The sequence below is a fragment of the Trachemys scripta genome, chromosome 8 (genome assembly GCF_013100865.1).
Source record: "Trachemys scripta elegans isolate TJP31775 chromosome 8, CAS_Tse_1.0, whole genome shotgun sequence".
Lineage (NCBI taxonomy): Eukaryota > Metazoa > Chordata > Testudines > Emydidae > Trachemys > Trachemys scripta.
The window spans coordinates 102,679,628-102,704,246 of NC_048305.1; the positions used below are offsets into that span (position 1 = coordinate 102,679,628).

At 45.9% G+C, this 24,619-nt stretch overlaps 1 protein-coding gene across 1 annotated transcript; it reads left to right on the forward strand.

Moving 5' to 3' along the window:
• The first annotated feature begins 2,859 nt into the window (after nucleotides 1-2,859).
• On the forward strand, nucleotides 2,860-23,617 carry LOC117882121 (heat shock 70 kDa protein-like). Its single transcript, XM_034780104.1, has 2 exons — nucleotides 2,860-2,877; nucleotides 23,075-23,617. Exons 1-2 carry the CDS (start codon nucleotides 2,860-2,862, stop codon nucleotides 23,417-23,419), a joined length of 363 nt encoding a protein of 120 aa, XP_034635995.1. The 3' UTR covers nucleotides 23,420-23,617.
• The last annotated feature ends 1,002 nt before the right edge of the window (nucleotides 23,618-24,619 follow it).

Consider the following 24,619-nt stretch of genomic DNA (forward strand, 5'->3'; position numbering starts at 1 on the left):
GCGCACTGCACTGTCTATCCCTGCCTTGTGCAATGGATAGGGAAATAAAGTTCATCCTGGTGCTGATGGAAGTCACAAGTCCTCTCTTTCTCTTTGCCCCGGTTTGACCTCCAGAGGAGCTCTCTGAGGACCTGCACCCAACATGGAAGTGAAGATTCCACCATGGCATCCAATATATGCAAACCAAAGGGGTCATGATGAACCAATATTCAGGAGTCACCACAAACTTTCAGCACAGCGAGTCTGGAGGGTCATGAGGGTCATGAGGGGCTGGGTTGCATCCGAAGAAGTGGGCTGTAGTCCACGAAAGCTTATGCTCTAATAAATTGGTTAGTCTCTAAGGTGCCACAAGTACTCCTGTTCTTTTTGCGGATACAGACTAACACGGCTGCTACTCTGAAACCTGTAAATTAATTACTTTTTTTTAAAATAATGACATGAACAATTCATTTTCCCTGGCCATCATTGGGAGTCAACGCAAATATTGGTAAGCCAACATGTACTATATTGAGGGAAAAGATTCATATAGAAACCAATTTGCAAAACCAGTCTGGATCTTTGTAAGAAGGCCACCACGAGAGCAGGTTTGAACCATTTTTTGCTTTAAAAAATGGCTTTAAAAAATATCAACCCCAACATTTCTGCAGGAAATACCCATTTGATTCAATTTGTCAGGTTTGCCTCCAAAAATAACCAACAACCCAATTTATTTATTTTTTACCAAACCCTCCCAAACTTTTGGTTTTCAGTTTATATTTTTTGGGTTTCAACCAGCATCTCTACTTGCCCAACCCACATCCCTCGACACAGATGTGAGGGGCCCCATGATCCCTTGGGGGGAAGATGCCCCTGTCCTCATATGACAGTGTAATCCCTGCCCTACATGGTGAGGGGCAGCGGAGTGTATATGGACGATGAGTGAGAGAATACAGGTCTGTGGGACAAAACACCCCACGTAAAGTATCACATTTACTTAGTCTTCTTCATGGCTGCTTACTATAGGGAGCATAAGGCACCCAAACTACAACGTTCATGAGACACTGTCATGGCACTGCAGAATTTAAATATTTTGGTTGTCAGCTGAAATATTTCAATTTTTGAGTTTTCACTAGAAAAACCTAGACATTTGCCATGGAAACCAACTTCCTTTCCAATCAACATTTTCCATGGAAACTTCACCCTCCCTTTTTCTGACTAGTTCTACCTCCAACACTTAGAAGGGCTCCCTCCAAAACAGGGTGATGTGGAATAACTGGGTTTCACGATCTAGACCTTTTCATGTGCCATACCTCTCCTGGTGTGTAGTACTTCAGGCTCTAGTGCTACCAATCTGGTCCTCTGGATCTGGGTCGTCACATTTTCCCAAGACCAGTCACCCACTACATCCAGACTCCTATAGGTCAACGAGCATCCTTTTGGTACAATTTATAAGGGAGGTACACACCATACAGTTTTTCTGCTTTGCTTGTCTAAACATCTGTTATAAAGGGGAGCCAGGAGCTAGTCTGATCTATCTATTGTAGATCTAAGGTACCTTTCAGCATAGTATCTAAGCACTGTGAGTCTAATGAATATCTGTTAGGGCCATTAATGTGAATGGGAGCAGAGGTCTTTCGGAAATGTGGCTCGAGTTGTGGGTTCTGAGTCCTCGGAAATCCGGCTGTCACAGTGCAGCTTTCTCTTTCTACGTGGCCTATTGCTGCTCTCTTCTAACAGCCTGGCTCACTAGTGCTAATACTTTCAGAGCTGGCAGTTATGATCCCTCTCCCATTGTCGTCTTGCTTCCACTTGTCTTGTCTCTTCGTGTAATGCTGCTGCCAGGGGCAATATAGCTCATTTGTAACAAGAGGGCCAGTTCCTGCCCTCTAGGCTTTGAGCACACCTCTGTCATGGAGAATTTCCTTCCCTGTCTCACACCCTAAATCCTATCTGCCTGCAGCTAGAGGTCCTCTAATCCACCTCTCTAATGAGCCCCCTCCCCATGGCCTGGGAGCACAAGCCGTTCATGCACCTTCCACATGAAAAGAGTCTGGGGTTTGCTTTGCTTTTAGTGTGGCACCTCAGGACATTCACAATGATGGCTGCAATACTCACATCAGGTGAGATTCTCCCCTGGACAGTACGGACAGCACGGGGCCTGTTGATGAGTTAAAAGGCAGCATATACCCAACAGTTATCATGGGTGGAGTTTACCCCCATGCAGGGACCAATATGAGACTTATGTGCCACTTAAGTCCCCAGGATATATTGGTCCTCTGCACAGAGATGAATTTCCCCCATGACTACTATGGCATATACTTTGTTCGTGATCTCTGCATTAAAAACCCCAGGGATTCTAAAGCTCAGGGAAGTATCAATCTTTCACCGGGAGGCTTGTCCTTTAAGGGAAGTTGGGCCCAATTTCCCCCTGAATCAGGGGACTCAAGGGTCTCCCAGCTGATGACCCCGACTGGAGGGGTCACATGAGGAGAATCAGGTGATTGCAGGCTGGGTACGGGGGGTGCCTTTCTCTGAGGCTGGGACCAGGGAAAGAGCTGGGAGGAGGCTCTCCCCAGAGACTGGCAGAGAAGGACAGCGGCCTGGAGAAGTGCAGTGATGAAGGCTCTGGAGTGGGACCAGTGGAGCTGTGCCAGGGAGCTGGGGCAGGTATAAGATTAGTGGGAAGTCTTGCTTGAGAGATGCTGTGAAGCCTTGATCCAAGGGTGCTTGTGAGAGCTGGGGGGAAAGTCCAGGAAGGACTTGGGATGAGCGCTTTAGCATTCAGTACCAACAAGCCAGGCCTCAGGAGGGGAGATGCTAGTTGGACCATCAGCTGTGTGGCATGTGAATACTGCACAGTACGGGAGGGGAAACGGAGGCATGGCCTCACTGGGGAAGGTAAGGTGTCCCTTATACACTAACAGTCCAGGATCAAACACAGAGCCTCAGACAAGACTCCTGAGGACTCAAAGAGAAAAAAAAAAACAGGTTGAACAGCTCACGAGTGACAAGAAATCGACTTCCACTCACAGGGTGCGCATTGCCAAGGGGGAGAGCTCTCCTGATGCGACAGCTCACTCCTTCACTTCCTGAGAGGTGTGCGCTCCCTGGCATCACCTCCTCCACATAGATGCATTCGGTGAAAGGTGGGCTACCTGCAGGCCAGATGGGAACAAAGCCTGGTGCAAACCATCTGTTAATATATTGAATATATATGGAAAGCCAAGTCCCTGTGAACTGAACTACCTCTTGTACAGGGCTCTGGCATTACTATGGTAAGGGGGTCAGCGATGAACTTAGATAGCTAAAACACTCCTATTTCACCTACCTGCATTGTAGGTGGCAAAGCACATATGCCCCAGACAAGCCTGTGTTAATCCCCCCCTCCACCATGATAAAGCAGGACAGATGATGATTCAAGGGTAAGCTTGGCCACCGCAGACTGGACAAACATGACTCACGATATTGTCTTGTATTCATCCGAACTGAGACGGTCTCTCTGCTTCAAGGATACACTTATTGAGAGATGTGAGAACCCACCCAGGCATATCCAGAGGTTCCTGGAAATGTGGTTAACTCCCCCCCCCCCCAACACACACACACACACACACACACACTCCATTTTAAAAGGTTGTGACCTCTTTCTTTGTGTCTTCTAGCTGGAACAGAGCTAATCAGAACACTGATTTCCACCATAATTAGGCGGGCTCAAGTGGTTTGGAGGAGTATCCAAATCCTTGGGTGTCTTTATCCTAGCTGAACCCTCCCTGGAGGACTTTCATAGCTCACCCATCACTAGTCTAGAATAGACAATCATGCGCTGCAGGGTGCATATCCAAGTACCTCTACCTGCAGGACCTCAGCAACAGCCATTCAGCAATGACTTTATCTAAGGAACATGGATGTTTGTATTGTTGCCACTCAGACCTGGGGGCTTGACAGGTTGTTTTCATTAGGAGGAGAAATTGATGATACAGTCTTGTATCTCTTTGGTGCAAGCCTCTTTATTTACAAAGAATGTACACAAAGTACCGTTTCCCTGAACACACTGGAAACAATTAATACAAGGTAGTTTCCTTGCTCACAGTTTCCAAGCCTGCCTCTCCAGTCAGTCCTGTATTCCAAGGAGTTTTCTCTCTGCTCTCTCTCAGGGCCACACTCACGATTGCTTCTCACCATCTGCTGGCCTTCTACCTCACACACACACAGTTTGCCAAGCAATCTCCTAGCCCCTAGCAACTACTCCCAAGAAAACATGTTAGTCCATGCTGCTTAACTCTGCTCAGGCTTTGCCACGCAACCTAAAGACTTGGGTGGTAGTGTCCTAACATTTCCAGCTATCACTACACCAAGGGGCTTAATCACTCCTTCTATTTAGCCTTAACACACCCATCAGCATTATCGAAATCTCTGATTGTCTGTAGACCAAAGACCCACTTGATAGCAGGCACTCACACCTCCCAGCACATTAGTACAGTGAAATATGCGGATGCCAAAATGATGGCATACATGTTCATTTCTTCCATCAACAAGGGTGGGTGAACCTTAAGGACACTGAGGTTGTGTTGTGTAGCTGTAAAGATCGGGGACCTCAACTCTGACCTGCATTTTTGATGACCTATAGTATGGTAGGTCCAGAGGGACACATTGAGAACCAGGGTTCCATGTGCTAGGGACCACAGACACTTACAATAAAAGACTTTACAATTTAAATGGGGACATGGATTTCAAGGCCAGAAGGGACAATTATGATCACCTAGTCTGACCTTCCGTATAACACATGATTTGTATTCCAGTAGCACCCAGGCACTCCAGTGATGGACCAGGGCCCCTTTGTGCTAGCCATTGGCCAAATTAAACCTCACCATGCTCTCTGAGATAGATCGGTAATTGTTAATTTTTCCCAGTTTATAAATGGGACAGTCAGCGAAGCACAAAGTGCCTCATCTAAGGAAGAACAGCAAGTCAGTAACATAGCCAGGAACAGACCACAGATGTCCCGTGATTTAACTATTAGACATAATAGTGTCCTTACAGAGGCATCTAGTCAATATCTCTATTTGAAAGGTTTCCCCCACTATACATTATGGTGTGTGTGTGTGTAACACAATTGGATTCCTTTGCATGAAATACAATTAAAACATTGTTCTGCCTGTTTTAGTGGATGGTTTAACTACAGGGGTTATTTTAAGTGTGCTTTGATTTATTGTGAATTCTTTTCTTCCTATAATATGCTGCAGTCAGGGACTCAAATAGGTCAGGGTAGGCAACAGCAGATGGGAGGGAGACAACAAAGAATCAGTAAGGACGCTATGGGAATGGACCTGATGTGATCACCTAGACAGATAGGCAATACAGGGAGAGAGACTTAGAGGTGACAGTGGACAGCAAATTAAATAGGAGCCGTGTGGCAGCAAAAATAGCCCTGTCAATGTTGGGCTGCACACAGAGGATATAATAATAGTCTCTCTGTGTATACTACTACTAAGACCATTGCCAGAATACTATTTGCACTTCTAGCCAACTCAACACCAGAAAGACCCTGGGAAATTAAATTAAGAGGGAAAAAGAACAAATATGACCAAGTGGTTTGTTGAGGGATGGGGAGCTGAATTAGGAAGAAAGATTGAAGAAGTTAATCAGCAATATTGGTGTAATAAATGATGAATGCTTTATTTGGAGTTTGCAAACACTGAAGAAAAAGTGACGACATGGGGGTGTACCTAGGAAGAGTGGGATTACGTTGAGAAAGGGGAAAAACCTCTGCTGCTCAAGGCAGTCAGATCTGTTTGGTCAGTCTCCCAAGATGTGGGAGCTCCATTGCTTGGCACTTTTACAAGTACTAATAAATGCACTTTTCCATTTCTGTGCAACAAATGAGGATGCAAATTAAATCAGTGATACTGGTTGAATGAGAGAAGGATCTCGGTCACTGGAACAGAGGAATTGCCAGAATGGATCAGATCAATGGTCTATCTAGTCAAGTATTGTGTCTCCAAAATTGGTCAGTATCAGATTCTCCAGAGGACTTGGCAAGAAACTTTATAGTAGACAGTAATGGCATAACCTGCCCAATAGAAGAACTTTCTTCCTAACTCTCATTAGTTAGTTGTTGACTTATACCCAATGGATTCATTCTCTCTCTCTGTTTCCTTTACTTTCTCTTCTCGCTTTCCATTTCAAACGACTTGGCTTCTTATTTCTATCTGATGGCTGTGAGAGATTACAGGGTGTCGGAATTAAATGTGTTTAATTCTGTTGCAATGATTGATGCATGTAACATGTTTGCATGTTGTGAGGTTAAAGTTTTTTTTTTTACTTTCAAATGAACTTTCAGATTGTAATGGATTTTATTCCTCGGTGGTATGTTTTCTTGCTTAAGCCCTTTCCTTGTATAGATGTAGAAAAACCTCAAACAAATTATTCTTAAAATGATCGTCATAAATAGGCAACTTGCCCCTCACTTTACAGAGGGGAAACTGAGGGCACAGAGCGATGAGGTGACTTGCCCAAGGTGACAAAGGCAAGGCCAGAACCCACATCTCCTAAGTCCAAGGATAGTGGCTTAAACACATGCCCATTTTTCCTGCCTGGGCCGATGTTACATTTAGCTTTAAATAGAAAGAGTATGAGTAAACACACATGCTGCACAATGGAAATGCGTGGGCTTCACTGAAACAGCACTGACAGTGAAAGGATACATTCAGAACCCCAGACCTCCAGCAAACCAGTATTAAGCCCTCTACATAACAGTGGGGATGTGGGGCTAAGAGAAAAGATGACAAACAGGCAGCAAAACCATGCCAGCTATTGAGGAGTTAAGTAGTTTCAACAACAGAATTAGCTCAACTGCAAACAGGTTGATTTTAATGACTCTGCCCTTGTACTGGTATTGGTGGCTGGATGCAGTCTTGGCAAGTGGCTGGGAACTTGCAGGTAAAGAGGAAGCGATATAAAAGTCAGACCCAAAGGGGATGTTCAGGAAAACGATCAGTGAGTTTTCACATGAGAAAGAATGGCCTGTGGCATCGTTCGGGTGATATTCCCATACAGATACCCTCACCACACCACTCCGAGGAACGCCGGAATTGTGTTCATTGTACAAATAGGGAAACTGAGGTGCAGAGAGATTAAGTTAGTTCACTTGAGGAATGCTTCCATTGACCTAGCGACTGCTGCTTGGGGAGGGCTGTTCCTACATCAATTGGAAGAACCCCTTCCATCACCGTATGCTGTCTCTACACTACAGGGTGATGTCAGCTTAGCTATGGCACCATAGCTACGCCCCTATAATCACTGTAGTGTAGTGTAGACATGGCCAGCCTGTTTCTTAACATCTCCAGGACTATGGTAAGCAAGAGGAAAAGATTTACCAGGAAGTAACAGAAACTATCTGTTTAGCAGAAGCCAACAGAGCTATTACTGGCCTGAACCCCATGTGTGATTGATTGACTCAGGCGTTAATTACCCCCCCCCCCAATATTTACATGTCTCCTACAAAACAATGCCTTTGATTAGGCCATTAGCGCCAGTTGAAATGTTATAAAGAGAAGGCCATGAGATAAGACTGGCCAACCTTCCAGTCAGATGTTAACAACTTTGGACAAGTGTGGGATTTTTACACCCCTATCTACAGGAAAATCTGATGTTTGGTGCCCTGACTGTGAACAGGTCACCCTTAAAGCTCTGAACATCCCAGGCAAAAAAAAAAAAATGCCAGAGGGGAATTGTGCTGGGTCTAATCCCTTCTGCCATTCTGCATATTCATGGAACATTGTCATAACACATCAGGCAGTTCAGTCGGACAAAAGATCTGTCGGCACCCCTCTCCCCATTCCTCTGATGAACCACGAGACAAATGCTGAGTAAACACTTGGAAACCATTCACTGGGTTATTCTCATACTGATGAGAAAGGCCCGGGTCTTTCTTGCCCGCCCCGAGCTGCTCAACCTAATAAAGTACGGCCCACGGCCTGTGAAAAGAGCAGCCTATGAATGATGAAAACATGGATTATCTCATTTCACTCTCCTTGTATCAAACACTGCTTACGGTTTGAGTGCACTTGGTCTGACACGCAATTACAAAAAAAAGGGGCCATTTAGAGAACATGGCAATTGTTCATGAAATTTCACAGATGACCTTTCCCTAGTGGGAAAATATTTTTTTCCTGGCATGTGGCCCTCCTTAATCGTTATAAAGAGCTTTCTCATAGGTATGAGCCATGCAACGATCAGATTGTTTAACACATAAATAATCATGGTAACCAAAAGGCCTCATCTGAAGAGGTGCTGAGTCTCGGAAGTCAATGGGATGTTGCTGATCACCTCTAAAAGCCAGCCTCTGTAGCAACTTTGTCTTGTGTCTCTTGTCCTGTTTGCAGCTAGTATATACAAGGCCCAATTATCTACTCACTCACATTGATGCAAATCACTGAGGTCAAACTGTGCAAGAAGCTGGCATCTTCTCTGCCTATGGAGACCGAGATGTTAGCAGGCAGAGGCCAAATTGCTTTTAATTGCCAGGAGAAAAAGTGTGATTAAAAAACGCGCACATTTGTTTAACAAGTGTGGTGGTTTCTTTTGTTACTGCAACTCCTTGTATCAAAGCTTGTTTGGAATTTTCCAGCCAGCGTTTACTTGCCGACAGGAGGTTTGCAGATGACTAGCATGCCTGATAATGGGCAATGTTTTCAAAAGCGCCCAAGCACCTTAGGAGCCTAAGGCCCACTGACCTTCAGGGGCACTCAGGCACGTATTAAAAGTTAACCCGATGATTTTAGAGTTATGGAGTCCATGCCAGAAAAATTCCAATGCACTTTACAAATAATATAATGTACGGATGGGTCATTCTGGCTCCAAGGAAGCACAGAAATGCAAAGCATCCTTGCCATTACATTGTAACAAGTCAGGGACCTCCCCTGGATCCCCAGAGATTCATCATGACAATCGATATAGAACTTTGATCCTCCTGTGCCAAAGGCACAGTCTGCCCACCCCCCACTAGCACCACTTGAGAATCTCCATTGGCTGTTAGCAGTATAGGGCTTATGGCACACAGCTGAGCAATTCTGATTCCAGCCACATATATATAAATACTGTAATAAACAGTAATAAACTAACATACATATATAGTAGTCAGTTTAATATATATATATACACACACACACACACACACACACGTGTCACTTTATTACAATATACATCACTTCACATTCCTACAGTACCCCATTTCTGGGATGAGAGGCAGAAGTGATTTAACAGTGCACAACAACACTGTACAACAGTTTAGGACAAAGTGGTGAATACTGTGTCCATCTGTAATAGCAGGGGGAATTTTAGGTAGGAAGCAGGTAATTCTATCTATCGAAGGCACTTATATGGCCCCCATTACACTGCATGATCTTTAATGTATTGATCCTCACAATACCCCCGTGAGGTAGAGTTGTAATCCTCATTTTCCAGATGAGAAACAGAGGCTCAGACAAATTAAGTGACTTGCCCATGGTCACACGGGAAGCCTGTGGCAGAGAAGGGAATTAAACCAAGGTGCCTCAAGTCTCAAATCAGCACCCTAACCACTTCTCCCTCCTTTCTCTATTGCCTAGTTTGTGCTAAAATCCTTGGATTGAACACTCCTGCAATAAAAAGTATCACAGGAGCTTTCATAACCAGAAGCGGTAAGGACTTTGGGTTTTCTATCTCATCTGAAAAAAACTTTCCATTTAAACAGGACTCATTAGTGGAAGAATAGTATGTTTTTCTGTGGAAATTTGCTTTTTTTTCCCCCCCAAAGATGAGGTTCCGTCCAGCACTACATTTCTAAAATAAACCAGAAATATATTTACTCTTGGGTATATTTAATAGAAAGTCAGAAACCTTTAAGGATTAGTGTCAAATCATTAGGCAAACTGAATAAATAGTGGAAAGGTGGATGTAGATCCACTGAGGACTTTTCTCTTTCAAATAACCGTAATAAATATATCCGCTGAATTAGAGGTGGGTCAGTAATTCATAACAAACAATTTATTCAACACATTTCTCCTCCGTTTCTGTCCACATGCTGCAAAATTCTCAAGTGCACCCAACATTTTCCAATTACTGACAAAATTCTCAAGAGCTAAATCTTGGTCTAGCACATTGCTCATGAACAGTTAATCCAAAATACCTGAAATCTGCAATGAGTCAGTCACATGGAGTCGGATTCTGTTTTCCTTCCACACTGGTGTAAAACCATGTGAGATCAGAATCAAACACAAAACTGCTCTGCTCCCCCACTGGTTGTCTTAATTCACTCACCCACAACAGTGCAAATTTGAGTGTACAATGCACAGTTCTCCTAGCTGTTGAGTAGCTTTGCTGCTTGAAACTCACTTTTGCTGAATCTTTGCACACACCAGCTTAAACCCCTCTTTCACAAGGGCTCACGCTAGTAAAGATCATTCATTAGAACATTCGTGGTAAGTGCACCGGGAAGGTTCACCAACACAATCGGAGCAAACTCATTTGAAAATTCAAACAAATGTTCACTTTATTTTGCAGCATTCACCCTGCTCTAGAATGAATACAAATGCCCAAACTAATCTAAGTGGGCACTGATGGATAACTAATCTAAGACTTTGGGGGCATATTAAAAAACCCACTTAATTACAATGCTCTTAACCTGGAGCAGATTTAATTTTTACACTAGAAGCTGCTTTTATTTTTCACAGTGTCTACTTTTAAAATACCAGCTCTTTTGCCAACGCTGTTGTTGGTTGAAAATGATCTTCAATAGAACCCTAAAGCCAGCTGTCGTTTCTACCCAGCATGCAGTTCAGTGACATCTGCATAAAAGCTTTATCACTGAAGTAAATAGAGGTTTTGGAAGTGCAAACAATGTAGAATCAGACTCGATGTCACCTGCTATTCACATAGGTGCAGGAACTAGAGGTGGGGGGGTGCACCCCCAAGTTTTACACGGGGCTCTGCTCCTGGCCCCGTGCCCGGAGCTCTGCCCCCACCCTCAAATGTGGCCTCAACCTTGGCTCCAATACCCCTGTCCATGTCCCCCTCTCCCGGAGCCCCAGCTCTGCTCCCAGCCCCAGCTCTAGGGAGTGGCATGGACTGGGTAAGGGGGGGGGGCACCGTACCCCCACTATAAAAGTATTCCAGCGCCATTGGCTAGTCATTTCTGCAGCGAGTCCATCTCCCTCTCCAACTTCTCAATCATCCAGGACTCTGCAGCTGACTGAGAGAACATAGTGAGTCCTGCAAACCTGACCTACTGTCTCCTGGAAGGCAAAGCCTTTTGGTCTGTGTTCTGATGCGAAGTTACTAGCCAAGGCCTGATTCTGCAAACATTTGTGAATAGGTTATTCGTAGATTCCAAGGCCCATTGTGATCATCTAGCCCGACGTCCTGTATAACAGACTATAGAACTTCCCCTCCAAAATCCCCAGAGCAGATTTCTGAGAAAAAAAACATCCAACCTTGATTGCAAAATTGTCAGTGACGGAGAATCCACCACAACACTTGGTACATTGTTCCAATGGTTAATTTCTCTCACTGTTACAAATTTACACCTTATTTCCAGTCTGAATTTGTCTAGCTTCAACTTCCAGCCATTGGATCATGTTGTACCATTCTTGGCTAGACGGAAGAGCCCATTATTAAATATTTGTTCCCCATGTAGGGACTTATGTCACCCTTATCCTTCTCTTTGTTAAGCGAAATAGATACAAAGAGCTCAGTCTGTCACTATACAGCATGTTCTGTAATCCTTTGATCATTCTTGTGGCTCTTCTCTGAACCCTCTCCCATTTCCTCAACATTCTTCTTGAATTGTGGGCACCAGAACTAGTCACAGGATTCCAGCAGCGATTGCACCAGTGCCAAATACAGAGGTTAAAAAACCTCTCTACTTCTACTCAAGATTCCCCCCATTTACCCTTTTTAAAAATTGTCACAACATTGGCTTTCTTCAAGTCTCCTGGAACTTCCCCAGTGCTCCAAGACTTATTGAAAATCAACATAAACAGTCCAGTACTCTCCTCAGCCAGCTCTTTTAAAACTCTTGGATGCAAGTTATCTGGACCTGCAGATTTAAAAACTTCAGTAGCTTCTCTCTAATGTCCTCCAGAGACATTAGCTGAATGGAAAGAGTGTTATCACCACATTATGAGAGTACCTCATCTGCTTAACTTCAATAGGACCACTCACATATGCAAAGTTAAGTACGCGCTTAAGTGTTTGCAGGAAGTCAGGGGTCTTGAACCCAGACCTGTGAAGTCCCAGGCAGTACTCAGACCAGAGCTGCTGCTGCACCGCAATCATTGGAAAAGGGGACTAATACAGGACTAACTCACCAATGGGTCTGCCCACAAAGTTCCTGGTTGGCGGAGCTGTCCAGCCTCACCAATTGGCTCAGACGCACTATTTCAGCCAGAAGGAGACACAGAAAATTGTCTGAGTAATTAGGTGAATCCCTGGCTGGCTGCCAGCACTTTGGTCCCTGCCTACTTGCCTGACTCGTGAGCCCTGTCTTTGTGCCTGTCCCTGCCCTCCTTATCCCAGATCCTCCTCTGCTCCCAGATTTCCTGCCTTGCTCCAGATTCCTGCTCCTCTACCTTACCCCTAACTGCAACTCTGGCTTGTCCCTTGAGTCCAACTCTGACTTTGACCGTTGCTTTGAATTCTGACTCTGGCTCCCACTCTGAACACCAGCTCCGGTTTCCTGGCTCCTGACTCCAACCACTAGGCCTCACTGCCCATACCCCGGTCCTCACAGATTGTGGACCACCATGCAGGGCATAATGCTATGCAAATATCCAAGTGAGGCTACCTATGGCAATTATGTAACTGTTTTGTAATACAGTGTAACCAACAAGCTAGTGTGCATATGCGTCACTGCCCTCTGCTGGATGGAACCAGAACTGCTCAACTGTGTGGCATAATCCCTATGCGGTTGGCACAGAACAGAGTGCTCAGAGGGCCGAGATCAATCCTTTGAAACAGGTTCGTCCCCTATCTTTACTACAGTTTTCCCAATGGCCCTGGGGCAAAGGAAGCTGCTGATGTGATATTTTTCCTAGCTACTGTTTTGTAACTGAGGCTCTCAGCCTCTTCCTGCCAGTTTGGGCACACTGACGTCTTCGGATACCTGGGTTCCCATTGCTGCTAAAGACTTCAGAATTGTGCCACAATGTTCCGACCCCCATGACAGCATCAGATGCCATGCACAGCTCTGGGTACAAATCTAGATGCTCATCTTCTTACAGGGACAATACACCTGACCCAAAAGCCCAATGAAGCGGATGAGAATCTTTCCACTAGCTTCACTAGGCTCTGTTTTAGACCCATTGGTGGTTGCACTGCTACTTCACAGCTCTAGGGGGTCGCTCAGACACACCCAGGGTGCAAATTACATTTGCGTTTCCTTCCTCCCAGAGGGTGGGTGGCAGTAAACCCAGCCCTGGGAGATGCTGAGTCACGCTCCGCTGCTTCTTGAAGATTGAGGTTGCTCAGTGCTTTGCAGGTTGGCAAATGATCAGCATCAGAATGGCTGATTTAAGTAACTAGCTACCAAGGGCCAGATCCAGTCTCTGAACACAGTGGTGGTGCTGGGGACGGGATAAAAGCGAGGGCAGAATCAGATTTAAAGGAGTTTTTCCATTGACTCCTATAGAAGCAGGTTTGGGACCCATTGGGGTAGGTCAGTGCTTCGGGTTACGACTTGGAGCCTTAACAGATTAACAGAACCTGTAACTAATTGGGGGCTCTGCTGATAGCACATGTCAGAATCAGTAGGCGTCATAAACCTCTAGCTTGCCTATAATAGCATCCTTCCAACTCCCGCCTCCACAAACGCAAGGCTGAAAGGAACCTCAGTGAGTTTTTCTCCCTGGTGTCCTTTGCTTCGGAAACAGATAAGAGGGCAGACCATGCAGCTCTGAGCAATGCACTCCGTCTGTCACTGCAATGCACTGAAGTGACAGCTCCCAGAGTTTGCTCCCTCTTTGGAATTGTGCACGGAGCGGTTATTGCTCACCCGAGTGATGACAAACCTGGGGCCCAGAGTTTTCTTAAAATTTAATTGCCCGTCGGTGAAGGAAAACAACATTTAAGTGGAGGGCAGTGCGTTGAAAACACATTTCTGCCACACTGGAGTATTCTCCCAATGTCGCCAATGCCTGAAATGATAATATTTATTTTCTTAAATCAATAGTGCAAGGGCAGGCAGCTAACCTCCACACTGGTACTTTGAGAGCCAGAAATGGGTTTCAGGCTGGGATAACCAATTTCCAGCCCTAAAAGAGAAAACACTCTATGCTCCCAACTCTGTTTCCTTACTACTTATCATAGGCAATACGGTAACCTGTTGTGTTAGGTGGTGCGCAGTCACATAATGAGAGACAGTCCCTGCCCCCAACGAGCTAACCCTCTAAATAGAGAAAGCAAACAAAGTGTGGCAGAGGAAACAGACAGAGGAAGGTGAAACAACTTTCCCAAGGTCATGAAGTAGAGCCAGGAATAGAAGCCAAATGTCCTGACTTACAGAGCAGTTTCCTAGCCAGTAGGCCCCACTGACTTTCAGCACTATTCTTCATCATAAACTCCTTCCAGTTTGAGCTAGGTAAAGTAGCAGTGGCATTGGCCACTGTCGGCCGACAGGATAGTGGGCTGGATGGACCGTTGGTCTGACCCAGTACGGCCATTCTTAGTTAAAGTACAAGATTCATGTCCTTCCTCTACTGCTTCCGATCACCACGCCAGGCATCAGAACCTGGCTCATACCCTGCCAGCGGCCTGTGCACCACTAACAATAACGAATAATAATAAGCAACAGAGGGTCCTGTGGCACCTTTGAACACCAACTGCTAGCAGAGCACCTCACCCTCCCTGATTGAACTAACCTCGTTATCTCCACACTGATATATACCTGCCTCTGGAGATTTCCATTACTTGCATCTGAAGAGGTGAGGTTCTTACCCACGAAAGCTTATGCTCCCAGTACTTCTGTTAGTCTCAAAGGTGCCACAGGACCCTCTGTTGCTTTTTACAGATTCAGACTAACACGGCTACCCCTCTGATACTTGAATAATAATAATTTACACATATAGAGCACCTGTGAACCAAGATTTCATAGTGCTTTGCAAACATAAATTAATTAAATCCAATACCACCCCTAGGATACTAGAACCATTGTATTGGTAGGAAAATGGAGGCAAAAGCTATTTTGGGGCCTGATTCTGAAGTCAGTGGTAGGGCTGCCTGAAAATTTTTCATTAAAACTCTTTAACAAAAAACAGGGTTTTCAACAAAAGGTTTTTCACAAAAACAAACCTATCTTTCATGGAAAATTTTTGGGGATAAAACAACAACTCAATGCCAAAAAACAGCTGTTTTGATTCTGAAATGCTGGTGTGGTGCTTCATGGAAGTTACAGTTCAGGTACCTTGTACTCCCATTCTCCTCCATGAGCTGGACTTCATCTCTTCTGCACAGGATCCCATAACAGACCCATAACTCTTTTGCAGCATCTGGGCATTTTGGCCTTCTCTTTTGGCTCTGTGCAGAGGCAGGGTGCAAATGAAAGATAAAGGGAGAACACAGTTATCTGAGCTCTTTCAAATGATCTAGAATCTCTGTAAGGTGGAATCTAGAAGAAGTAGAAGGAGAAGTCGGATGAAATTAACAAAGGGAAATGTAGGTTCCATATCAGGAAACGTGTTCTCTCTGTGAGGGCTGTCACACTGCGGCAGCCTCTGCTGAAACCAGGATCTCTGGGATGCCAAAATTGTTTTGACTTAGAAGGCAGTGAGTCCATTAAAGGCGGCATTATGGAAGCGGAATCAGTTGCTGATAGACACCCAGCGGTATTCAGCACTAACTGCACGTGCCAGAATAAGATGCAGTGGAAATGGTTAGTAGGTCCCACAGTGTTGGCCAACACTCTTCCTGAAGATGCTACGCAGCTACTCAGCCTCTTCCACGAGTGCTAAATCCAGGACTTGGAGAGGCCCAGTGAGGTGCCAGCTAGCTAGGGAGCCAGAGGGAACCACAGGATCTGTCTGTGTCCAGGGGTCTCAGTAAAGGCTCCTTCTCTTCCCTTCCACTCCGAAACTGCTTCCCTCAAAACTAAAATATTCAGAGAACCCAGCGCTCTAGTCCTGTACCTTAATCGCAAAGCCATCCTTCTCCCTCATCCTGATTCCAGCTCCCAGGAGCCCAATTCTTGGAATCTCAGGGTTGGAAGGGACCTCAGGAGGTCATCTAGTCCAACCCCCTGCTCAAAGCAGGACCAATCCCCAACTAAATCATCCCAGCCAGGGCTTTGTCAAGCCGGGCCTTAAAAATTCAAAGCAATCCAGCAAGAAGCGTCCTTGTGTCAGATCCTTCCCCGTGCTGGATCAAGGTCGCCGAGACTCTGCTGCCAAAAACACCTAATATGGCCCTTCCTTCACTTTATAGAAACCGCCACACTGGGAGATCAGGAATAGCAGTTAGGGTTTCAGAGACGGAAACTTGGCTTTTCGAAAGAAAGGGGAGGGGCCGATAGTCAGATGACTGCAAACAGTTAAAAACAAATGAAGGGGCTGGTCCGTAGTCAGAGCTTTAAGGAACCTCGGGGAAAGCCGTGTGTGTGGTTTACAGTGTTTTGACTACAACAGCTGCGGCTACATTTCCCACCCTCCCTTCTCATTCTGTATCGGTTGATTGTTCCCTCCTCTAAGCCTGCAGTGTAATAATCACTTCCTTGTGGCTTTTATGGCAATAACCATCTTCAGATGTGACCTCTGCCGGGTGGGTTTAGCACAAAGCCGTTAACAAGAGATCCCTGGGACGCCCAAATTGTTTTGAATTAAAAGGCAGTGGAGTCCATTAAAGTAGGAGAGGCAGCTTTGTGGAAGCGGAGTCAGTTGCTGATAGACATCCTGCAGCACACGCCAGAATAAAATCCTGTGTAAATGGTTAGGGCCCAAAATGTTGGCCAACACTCTTCCTGGAGATGCTAAGCAGTTACTCAGCCTCTTCCGTGAGTGCTAAATCCAGGCCAGGACTTCGAGAGGCCCAGGGAGATGACAGCTAGCTAGGGAGCCAGAGAGAATCACAGGATCTGTCTGTGTCCAGGGGTCTCAGCAAAGGCTCCTTCTCGTCTCTTGCTGCTTCCCCCAAAAATAAAATAGTCAGAAATTCTGCAAGCCACGTTGGCTGAGGCGTCTGGAGTCGAAAACACGACCTCTGTATAGAGAGAGGCAGCTGCTTATGACACACTGGGCTAGAATTCAACTCCACTCACCGTGGATCAAGGCAAAAGCCCCTAATCGCTTCCCGGGTTGCTGGGCAGAGGCTGCCGTTCTGGTGCGAACCTCGGCAGCTGAGTTACAGGACAAAATGCTGCTCTTGGATCCACATGGCAGATCTTGACGCCCTGCTTCTCCCTGTCCATGCAGGACTCCCGCAGGCAGCGACTATGAGATTCTAGACGCACGGCAAGGAAGTGAGGGGATCGTGTGGTCTTTAGGCAGCTTGATCTGTGGGCGAGGGGGGGGGAATATGGATTTGCTATAAACAGGGGCTCTGTCATAGGCGGAGTTAAGCTTTTAGAGTGACATTAATACAAGGATGGCACTGACGGGACAGAGGGTGCTTCACAGAAGCCGGACTCCTCAGAGAAATCCTGGCTGACTCCACCAGAATTCCTGCAGGGGAGCTCTGGTAGCACACACTTGCACCATGCTTACATCCTCAAGCGTACTGTCTCTGGGCCTTGCCTTCACAGGGGGGAAGGATAGCTCAGTGGTTTGAGCATTGGCCTGCTAAACCCAGAGTTAGTCTTTAAAGTACTACAGGACTCGTTGCTTTTTACAGATCCAGACTAACATGGCTACCCCTCTGATACTCAACCCCAGGGTTGTGAGTTCAATCCTTGAGGGGGCCACTTAGGGATCTGGGGCAAAAAATCTGTCTGGGGATTGGCCCTGCTTTGAGCAGGGGGCTGGACTAGATGACCTCCTACAGTCCCTTCCAACCCTGAGATTCTATGATTCACCCTACCCCACCCCCTGTCTCTTTCCAGGCATCTAGCACTGTAGGGCACTAGCAGGGAAGAGACCTACCAATGAGATAGCGCCAGGGCCCAAGAAGTGGCACTTCCCCCCCCCACCCAAATGGGGAGTAGCTGGTATAACTGTGTAAGGATGTGGGAAGTAGCTGATGAGCTAAAAGGCCACCCTGTATGTTGGCTCAGGGGCTGCTGAGCAGAGCAGATTGCTGCAGGACGCAGTGGCAGGCAGAGTCTAGCTTGCGTGTGTGTTAGATATTTTACACGGCAAGAATAAAAGAATCACAACTGTTGAACACACGCTCTCCTTGCTTTAATGACAGAAGGGGCAGAGGGGCCAGCCTGTTCGGAGCCTATACCCTAGCGCAGAACCATCGTTAACAAAAGCCAGGGGCCCAACCAACCACCGAACTTCGCAAAAGTTCAGAACTGAATCCAAACTTGTTGAACTCTCCTTTAAAACGACACCAATTTCTAAAGAGAGTCCAAAACAACTGACATTGGCCCCTCCAAACATTGGTCCTTAGAACAGTAGCTGGTGCCACACCGAGGATCTGAGGTCTAAATTAACTCTGTCGGTAATACCTGAGCAAACATTTTCAGCTTGCGACCTAATATACCTGGGAATGTCTGCAGTCTCTCAGGTGGATCCCAGGATAAACAAGGTCAGCTAAGCTCTAATTTGGCCATAAAAGGCTGTCAGTCAGTCTAGGAGGTCTGGTTACAAGGTCAAATGAGTCCTGAAGGCTGAGTTTGGCATGTCACTCATTTTAAGTGCTGGTTTGTTTTCTCATTTCAATGTCAGGTATCCACAATTTCGGATTAACTGTCAGCTACCATAATATTATTCTTAAAATAATAATAACCACAATAATAAACACACAAAAACCTCCCCACTGCATAGGATTATGTACTGCCCCGTCGAATACCAAGCGCCTCGTACAACCAAACTGCAGTTGACAGTTGCAAAGAAAACAGCGTGACCTTCCCACACTGCATGTCGCATTTCCCAGCACAAAGAACCTGAAGGCATTTAGCAACATCTGTCAGTCAAAACGTTTATGCCTGGATTGGGAGCAGGTAGGAGGACAGACGTCCATGAAAACGTCTGATGCCAGGGAAACACGTTGCCCTTCACCCCTAGATTGCTGGTTTGAAGCTCTCCTGGGTTGATAGTGACCAAAAGCTGTCAGCATTGGATGACTCTTTGGTGGCATATGCAGAGGGGGAAAAATGATGGTGATCGTGCTCTAATGATGGTGGTCGCCCCAGCAAAGGATGAATGGCCAACGGCGACTCAGAGGTGATTTCTCCAGGTCAAGGCTAAGTCACGTTGATTGAGTCACATGAAGAAGCAGCATGGCCTACAAGATAAGGCAATAGGTGGGATGCAGAAGACCTGGATCCTACTTCTAGCTTGGCCACCGACCTGCTGTGTGACCTTGGGCAAGTCACTTCACCTTTCCGTACCTCTGTTTCCCCTCCCACCCTTTGTTTTGTCTATTTAGATTGTAACTGCTTTGGGGCAGGGACTGTCTCTTCCTATCATAGAATCATAGACTATCAGGGTTGGAAGGGACCTCAGGAGGTCATCTAGTCCAACCCCCTGCGCAAAGCAAGAGCAATCCCCAACTAAATCCCCAAATGGCCCCCTCAAGGACTGAACTCACAATCCTGGGTTTAGCAGGCCTGTACAGAATCTAGAACACAAAAACTGCATTTCCGTTAAAAAAAAAAATACTATATTGCACACTCAGTTATCCCCTAAGGTATAAGAGAACGAACAAACCACAAGTGACAGATGTTAGGTCACTTAATGCATGACCTGGAGGTGCTCAGATATTACAGCGACGAAAGGGGTTAAGAACCTATACAGAACTGAACACCACCCTGGGGCTTGGTTGGAGCCTCTAAGGGCTACCGTAATGTAAGTGACACTCAGGGCTGGCTCCAGGCACCAGCGGAGGAAGCCCGTGCCTGGGGCGACACATGCTCAGGGGCAACATTCCGGCTATTCTTGGGACGGCACAGTCCGAGGGTTTTTTTTTTTTTCTCCTTTTCCTTGGGGCAGCAAAAATGGTAGAGTCGGCCCTGGTGACACATGATCAATAATGGGGTGGGGGCATGATGGGGACTGCTCTGTGCATAAAAGGAAACCTACAGAGACTGACCTTACAGAAAGAGCAGTGGGAAAGGACGCTATGGGGTATCCTGGTGAGGGGCGCAGCATCGTAAACTAGTTAGAACAGAAGAGAACCAGTCATTAATGACATAACAATTCCAGCTCTCTGGCTACTGCGGCAACATTTAAAACTATACCCATGTATTACTGCTGGCAGCATTTCTCTGAAACAGGGCATGCATTAGCAGGTATTGAGCCTGAGGGAAAGGGATGCCTGAGTTTTGCTGATGCCCTGGCATATTATTGTACAGATCTCCTGAGTCCAATGCCTTTACCTCAAGGCCAACCTTCTTCGCAGATGTTATGGTGTTTGGGATAAGGACTCCAGTAAATCGGGAATAAACCCGCTACAGTCATTGGTGTTACATGTGTGTCGATATAGGAAGACGGGAACACACATCAGGGCCCAAATGGGGCTCTGGGTGATTGCTACTTCCCACCACCCAACACAGATGTAATGAGGTTAAGTGGTGTCCGTATAAAGAAATTGAGGGTAGGTCTACACATACCTCCGGGTCCGGCGGTAAGCAATCAATCTTCTGGGATCGATTTATGGCGTCTTGTCTAGACGCGATAAATCGATCCCAGAAGTGCTCGCCGTCGATGCCGGTACTCCAGCTCGGCGAGAGGAGTACGCGGCATCGACGGGGGAGCCTGCCTGCCGCGTCTGGACCCGCGGTTAGTTCAAACTAAGGTACTTCGAATTCAGCTACGTTATTAACGTAGCTGAATTTGCGTACCTTAATTCGAAATGGGGGGTTAGTGTGGACCATGCCTAAAACTACTGATTATTCCTTAAGATAGGCTTTTAATGACTTACGGCTATAAATGCAACACAGACAGAATAGGAAAAGAAAAATTAAAGACCAGCATTGAATAAGGATTAATATAAATGACAAATTATATCGCAAACAAACACAAGTACAAGTAAACTTTTACTACTATTTTTAATACTGCAGCATTAATATAACCTGAGATCAAATTATCCCAACACTATCATTCTTAATACTGTAGTGTCAGCACAACTTGAGATCAAAACAGCTCGAGCAACCCAGACTTCTTCATTCCGTTACATTATTTTGCATGCAGCCAGACTTTTTCTTTAAAACCTTACCCTGCCAAGAATATGTTACCCTTTAGTCGACCGCTCTTTGCATTGGCCAGGTGCAGATAGTCGGTGCAGTTCAGGTTTCCTCGGTTCAGGAGGTGCGGGTCAGACCGATCAAAGAGAATAACTTCTTAGTCCAAAACACACACACACACACACACACACACACACATACCCTCTTGAGGTTCTACACATTTAATCTCATCTGCCCGCCGTGCTTTGAAGCAGGTCAACCAATCAGGTTAGGCCAAATTTAGTGTTATCGCTTTGGCTGTATAATTCATGCTTACTTATTTTCTTGTAGCCAATTATTGTTTTAATTTTATAAGTTATGCTCAATGAGATAGCTTATATCTATATAGCCCACTGTCTCGATTGTGGTTTCCCTTAGTTTTCTAGGTAACTTTCCTCTAAATGGGCTATTGGCTTGATTGTGGGTAAGGTTATCTTGATGACCTATGCCTAAAGGCCTAGCCCATCAAACCCACATAGGAATCAGTTCTTTGTCTGCAGTGTCTCTTGACCACAAGTTGTAGCTTCATTTTGCAAAGTTTGCTTTTTAAAGATAATTTTGCAAAGCTCATTTTATAAAGCTTCCGGAAGTTTTAGGCCTAACACTGGCAATATTGGTGTTCATCTTAAGCTTGACAACAATCTTGCTCAAATTAATCACAACATGGTGTAAAACCTTTGGAAGAGACAGGGGAATCAGACTATGTCTCCATGTTTGTCTGGTGAGTACCTGGTCCACTTTCAGCGCTGCGCAAATCCCGATAAAACACCTTTTAAAATCATCCCATTTGCTCTAAATCACCATTTCAAAGCCAGCCCAGGTCTGTCGTGACCAAAAGTTGCTCACATCAAATGCCTGCCTGAAATGAATGGTCTGAAGTTCAGTTCTTACTGGACAAATGTCCATATCACAAAAAAACCAGCAGTGTGAGTGGCAGTCATTTCATTTTAAACTGGCTGATATCTGGCTTGTTTAATCCATATCAAATATTCATCGCTTCCGCTGGCATTTGTCTATTTCCCCTTGCTCCTCTGAAGCAGGAATCTTTCTGAACAAATATTGCCCAAAGTGATCAGGGCAGAAAACTACTAGGAATGCATTTAAGAACCTAAGAGAGTCTGAATCTAGTGTTTAGGTGCGATCAGAGGGACACCCCAGCCAAGTGAAAAAGACAAAGCTAAACTGGCCTCCTGGAGAAGAAATCCTCAAACTCCCATACAAAGAGCAGATAATCTAAAGAGACTCGTGCTCCGGTGAAATGAGGCTGACGAGTAACAGCAGCGTATTTCACCCTCTTGCTTTGCCTGCTTTATCTGACATGGTGATTTCCCCCTTTTGCAACAGAGCTCCTCGCAAGCTGCAGTGAACCATTTCCAAAGTAGAGAGAGGAATACAGCTCTAAGCACTGACGCTTCTTCATCTTCAGTGACGGTGGATACTTGGATACTTTGTCGATATAAAGTACAACACACGGTCACCATTCGGGATCTTCATCCTGATGGCTGGACAGCCATCAAACTAGCAGCATCACGGAGTTGTTCTTGTTCAAGCATACCTGGGAGTCTGAGGTGGGATTGAAAGGACTCTCTGTAACTCACCTCTGGTTACTTCTGAGAGACTAGATAGCTCAGGGGGTTAGCAAGAGCAGAGCCTGTTCTCTCTGGTTGACACGCAGCCCAGGTCGCTAAAAGTTAGCACCAGTTGGTGGCCTGTGAGAAATGAATTTCGCAGAATCAACCCAGGGCCTAGAGACTAACACAAAAACAAGTGAAGTACAAGGCAGAGGATGAAGCTAATCGCAACCGGGTGGCAGCTAAGAACTCCCTCGGGTCCTACACCTACAACATGAAACAGACCGTGGAGGACCAGAAGCTGAAAGGCAAGATCAGCAACCAAGATAAGCAGAAGGTGCTTGACAAATGCCAGGAGGTGGTCACCTGGTTTGACCGCAAACAGATGGCCGAGAAAGAGGAGTACGAGCACAAACAGAAGGAGCTGGAGAAACTCTGCAACCCCATCGTCACCAAACTGTACCAGGGAGGAGCTGCCCCAACCGGTGGCGCCGGGGGACCAACCATTGAAGAAGTGGACTAGACTGGACTGAATTCTGCACTGTTCAGGGACAGTTATTTTCCCATTCTCAGTTTTATTTTCGTTCCTAACCTTAAAAAGTCAGTGTCAATAACAGTTAATTCTGTTTGGATGTGCATAGAAGCAGATCTTTCTCAGCTTCCTATGTGCTTACAAAGAGAAGGCAGTCCAGCTTGATAAGGTTAGGAGCAATACGTTTTTGTTAACTCAGATAAAATTGATAGTATTCTGGATGTTGTCTTTAGATGTTCAGTGTCTTCTCTGAAGTGCCCACTTGATTGTTGACAAACATTTCAAGTTTTGAATGGAGACTGTTTACCAAACGCTTTAAAAAATATTTGACGGTCTGGCATCTGGAAATTTTGGTAATAAAAAAGACTAACACAAAAACACAAATTGTAGGCAGTCTCAGCAGAGACACAGAGGACAGAATAGAGACCGCAATACTGCTCCCAGGTTGGCCATGGATTTTTGTCCCTACCCTCCAAAGGAGAGTGACAGTATCCTGCAGCCCTCTGATTGGCCAAACACCCTATTTAACCCCAGGGGTTACCCCAGAACGTTGCCTGGGCAACCATACAGACTTCAGCCTGTTGTGACTCCAGACTTCGCCTTGTCTCCTGATCCCTGGTTTCTGATCCCAGCCTGACTCTAACCCTGACTCTTACAATTCCTCCAACTCCTATTCAGCAACTACCATCCCTGCTGCACAGACCCCACCCAGCTGTGACCACTAGGCAAGACCACGCATACCCCATTTCCCTGACACCCACTTTGTGATGGGGCTGTAGCAATGATGCGGTGAACTGCCCTTTAGTCTATGTAGTTCTCCACGGTCACTCCCACAATTCCCTGGGCTGTATCTTCCCGCCTTTCAGCCTCCTCACTTCCCTTCTCTCCCACTCTCTCCACGGACTGGACGTTCAGAGCCAGCACTAGGCATAAGCAGACTAAGCAATCGCTAAGGGGCCCCCCATTTGCTTTTTTGGTATGTGGCGGGGGGGCTGCAAAAATATTCCTGCTTACGGCCCCCAATGGGCTAGCCTTGCCTCTGAAGTTACCTTATATTTACGTTCCCTTGAGCAGTGTTCAACCCTCCACTTGTGTGTGAGTGGATTGAACCCACAGTTCACTCCAGCTAATCCCTGCGCCACCATTGAAAAAAAACAAACAAACAACAACAACAACCAAAAACGCCCGTCC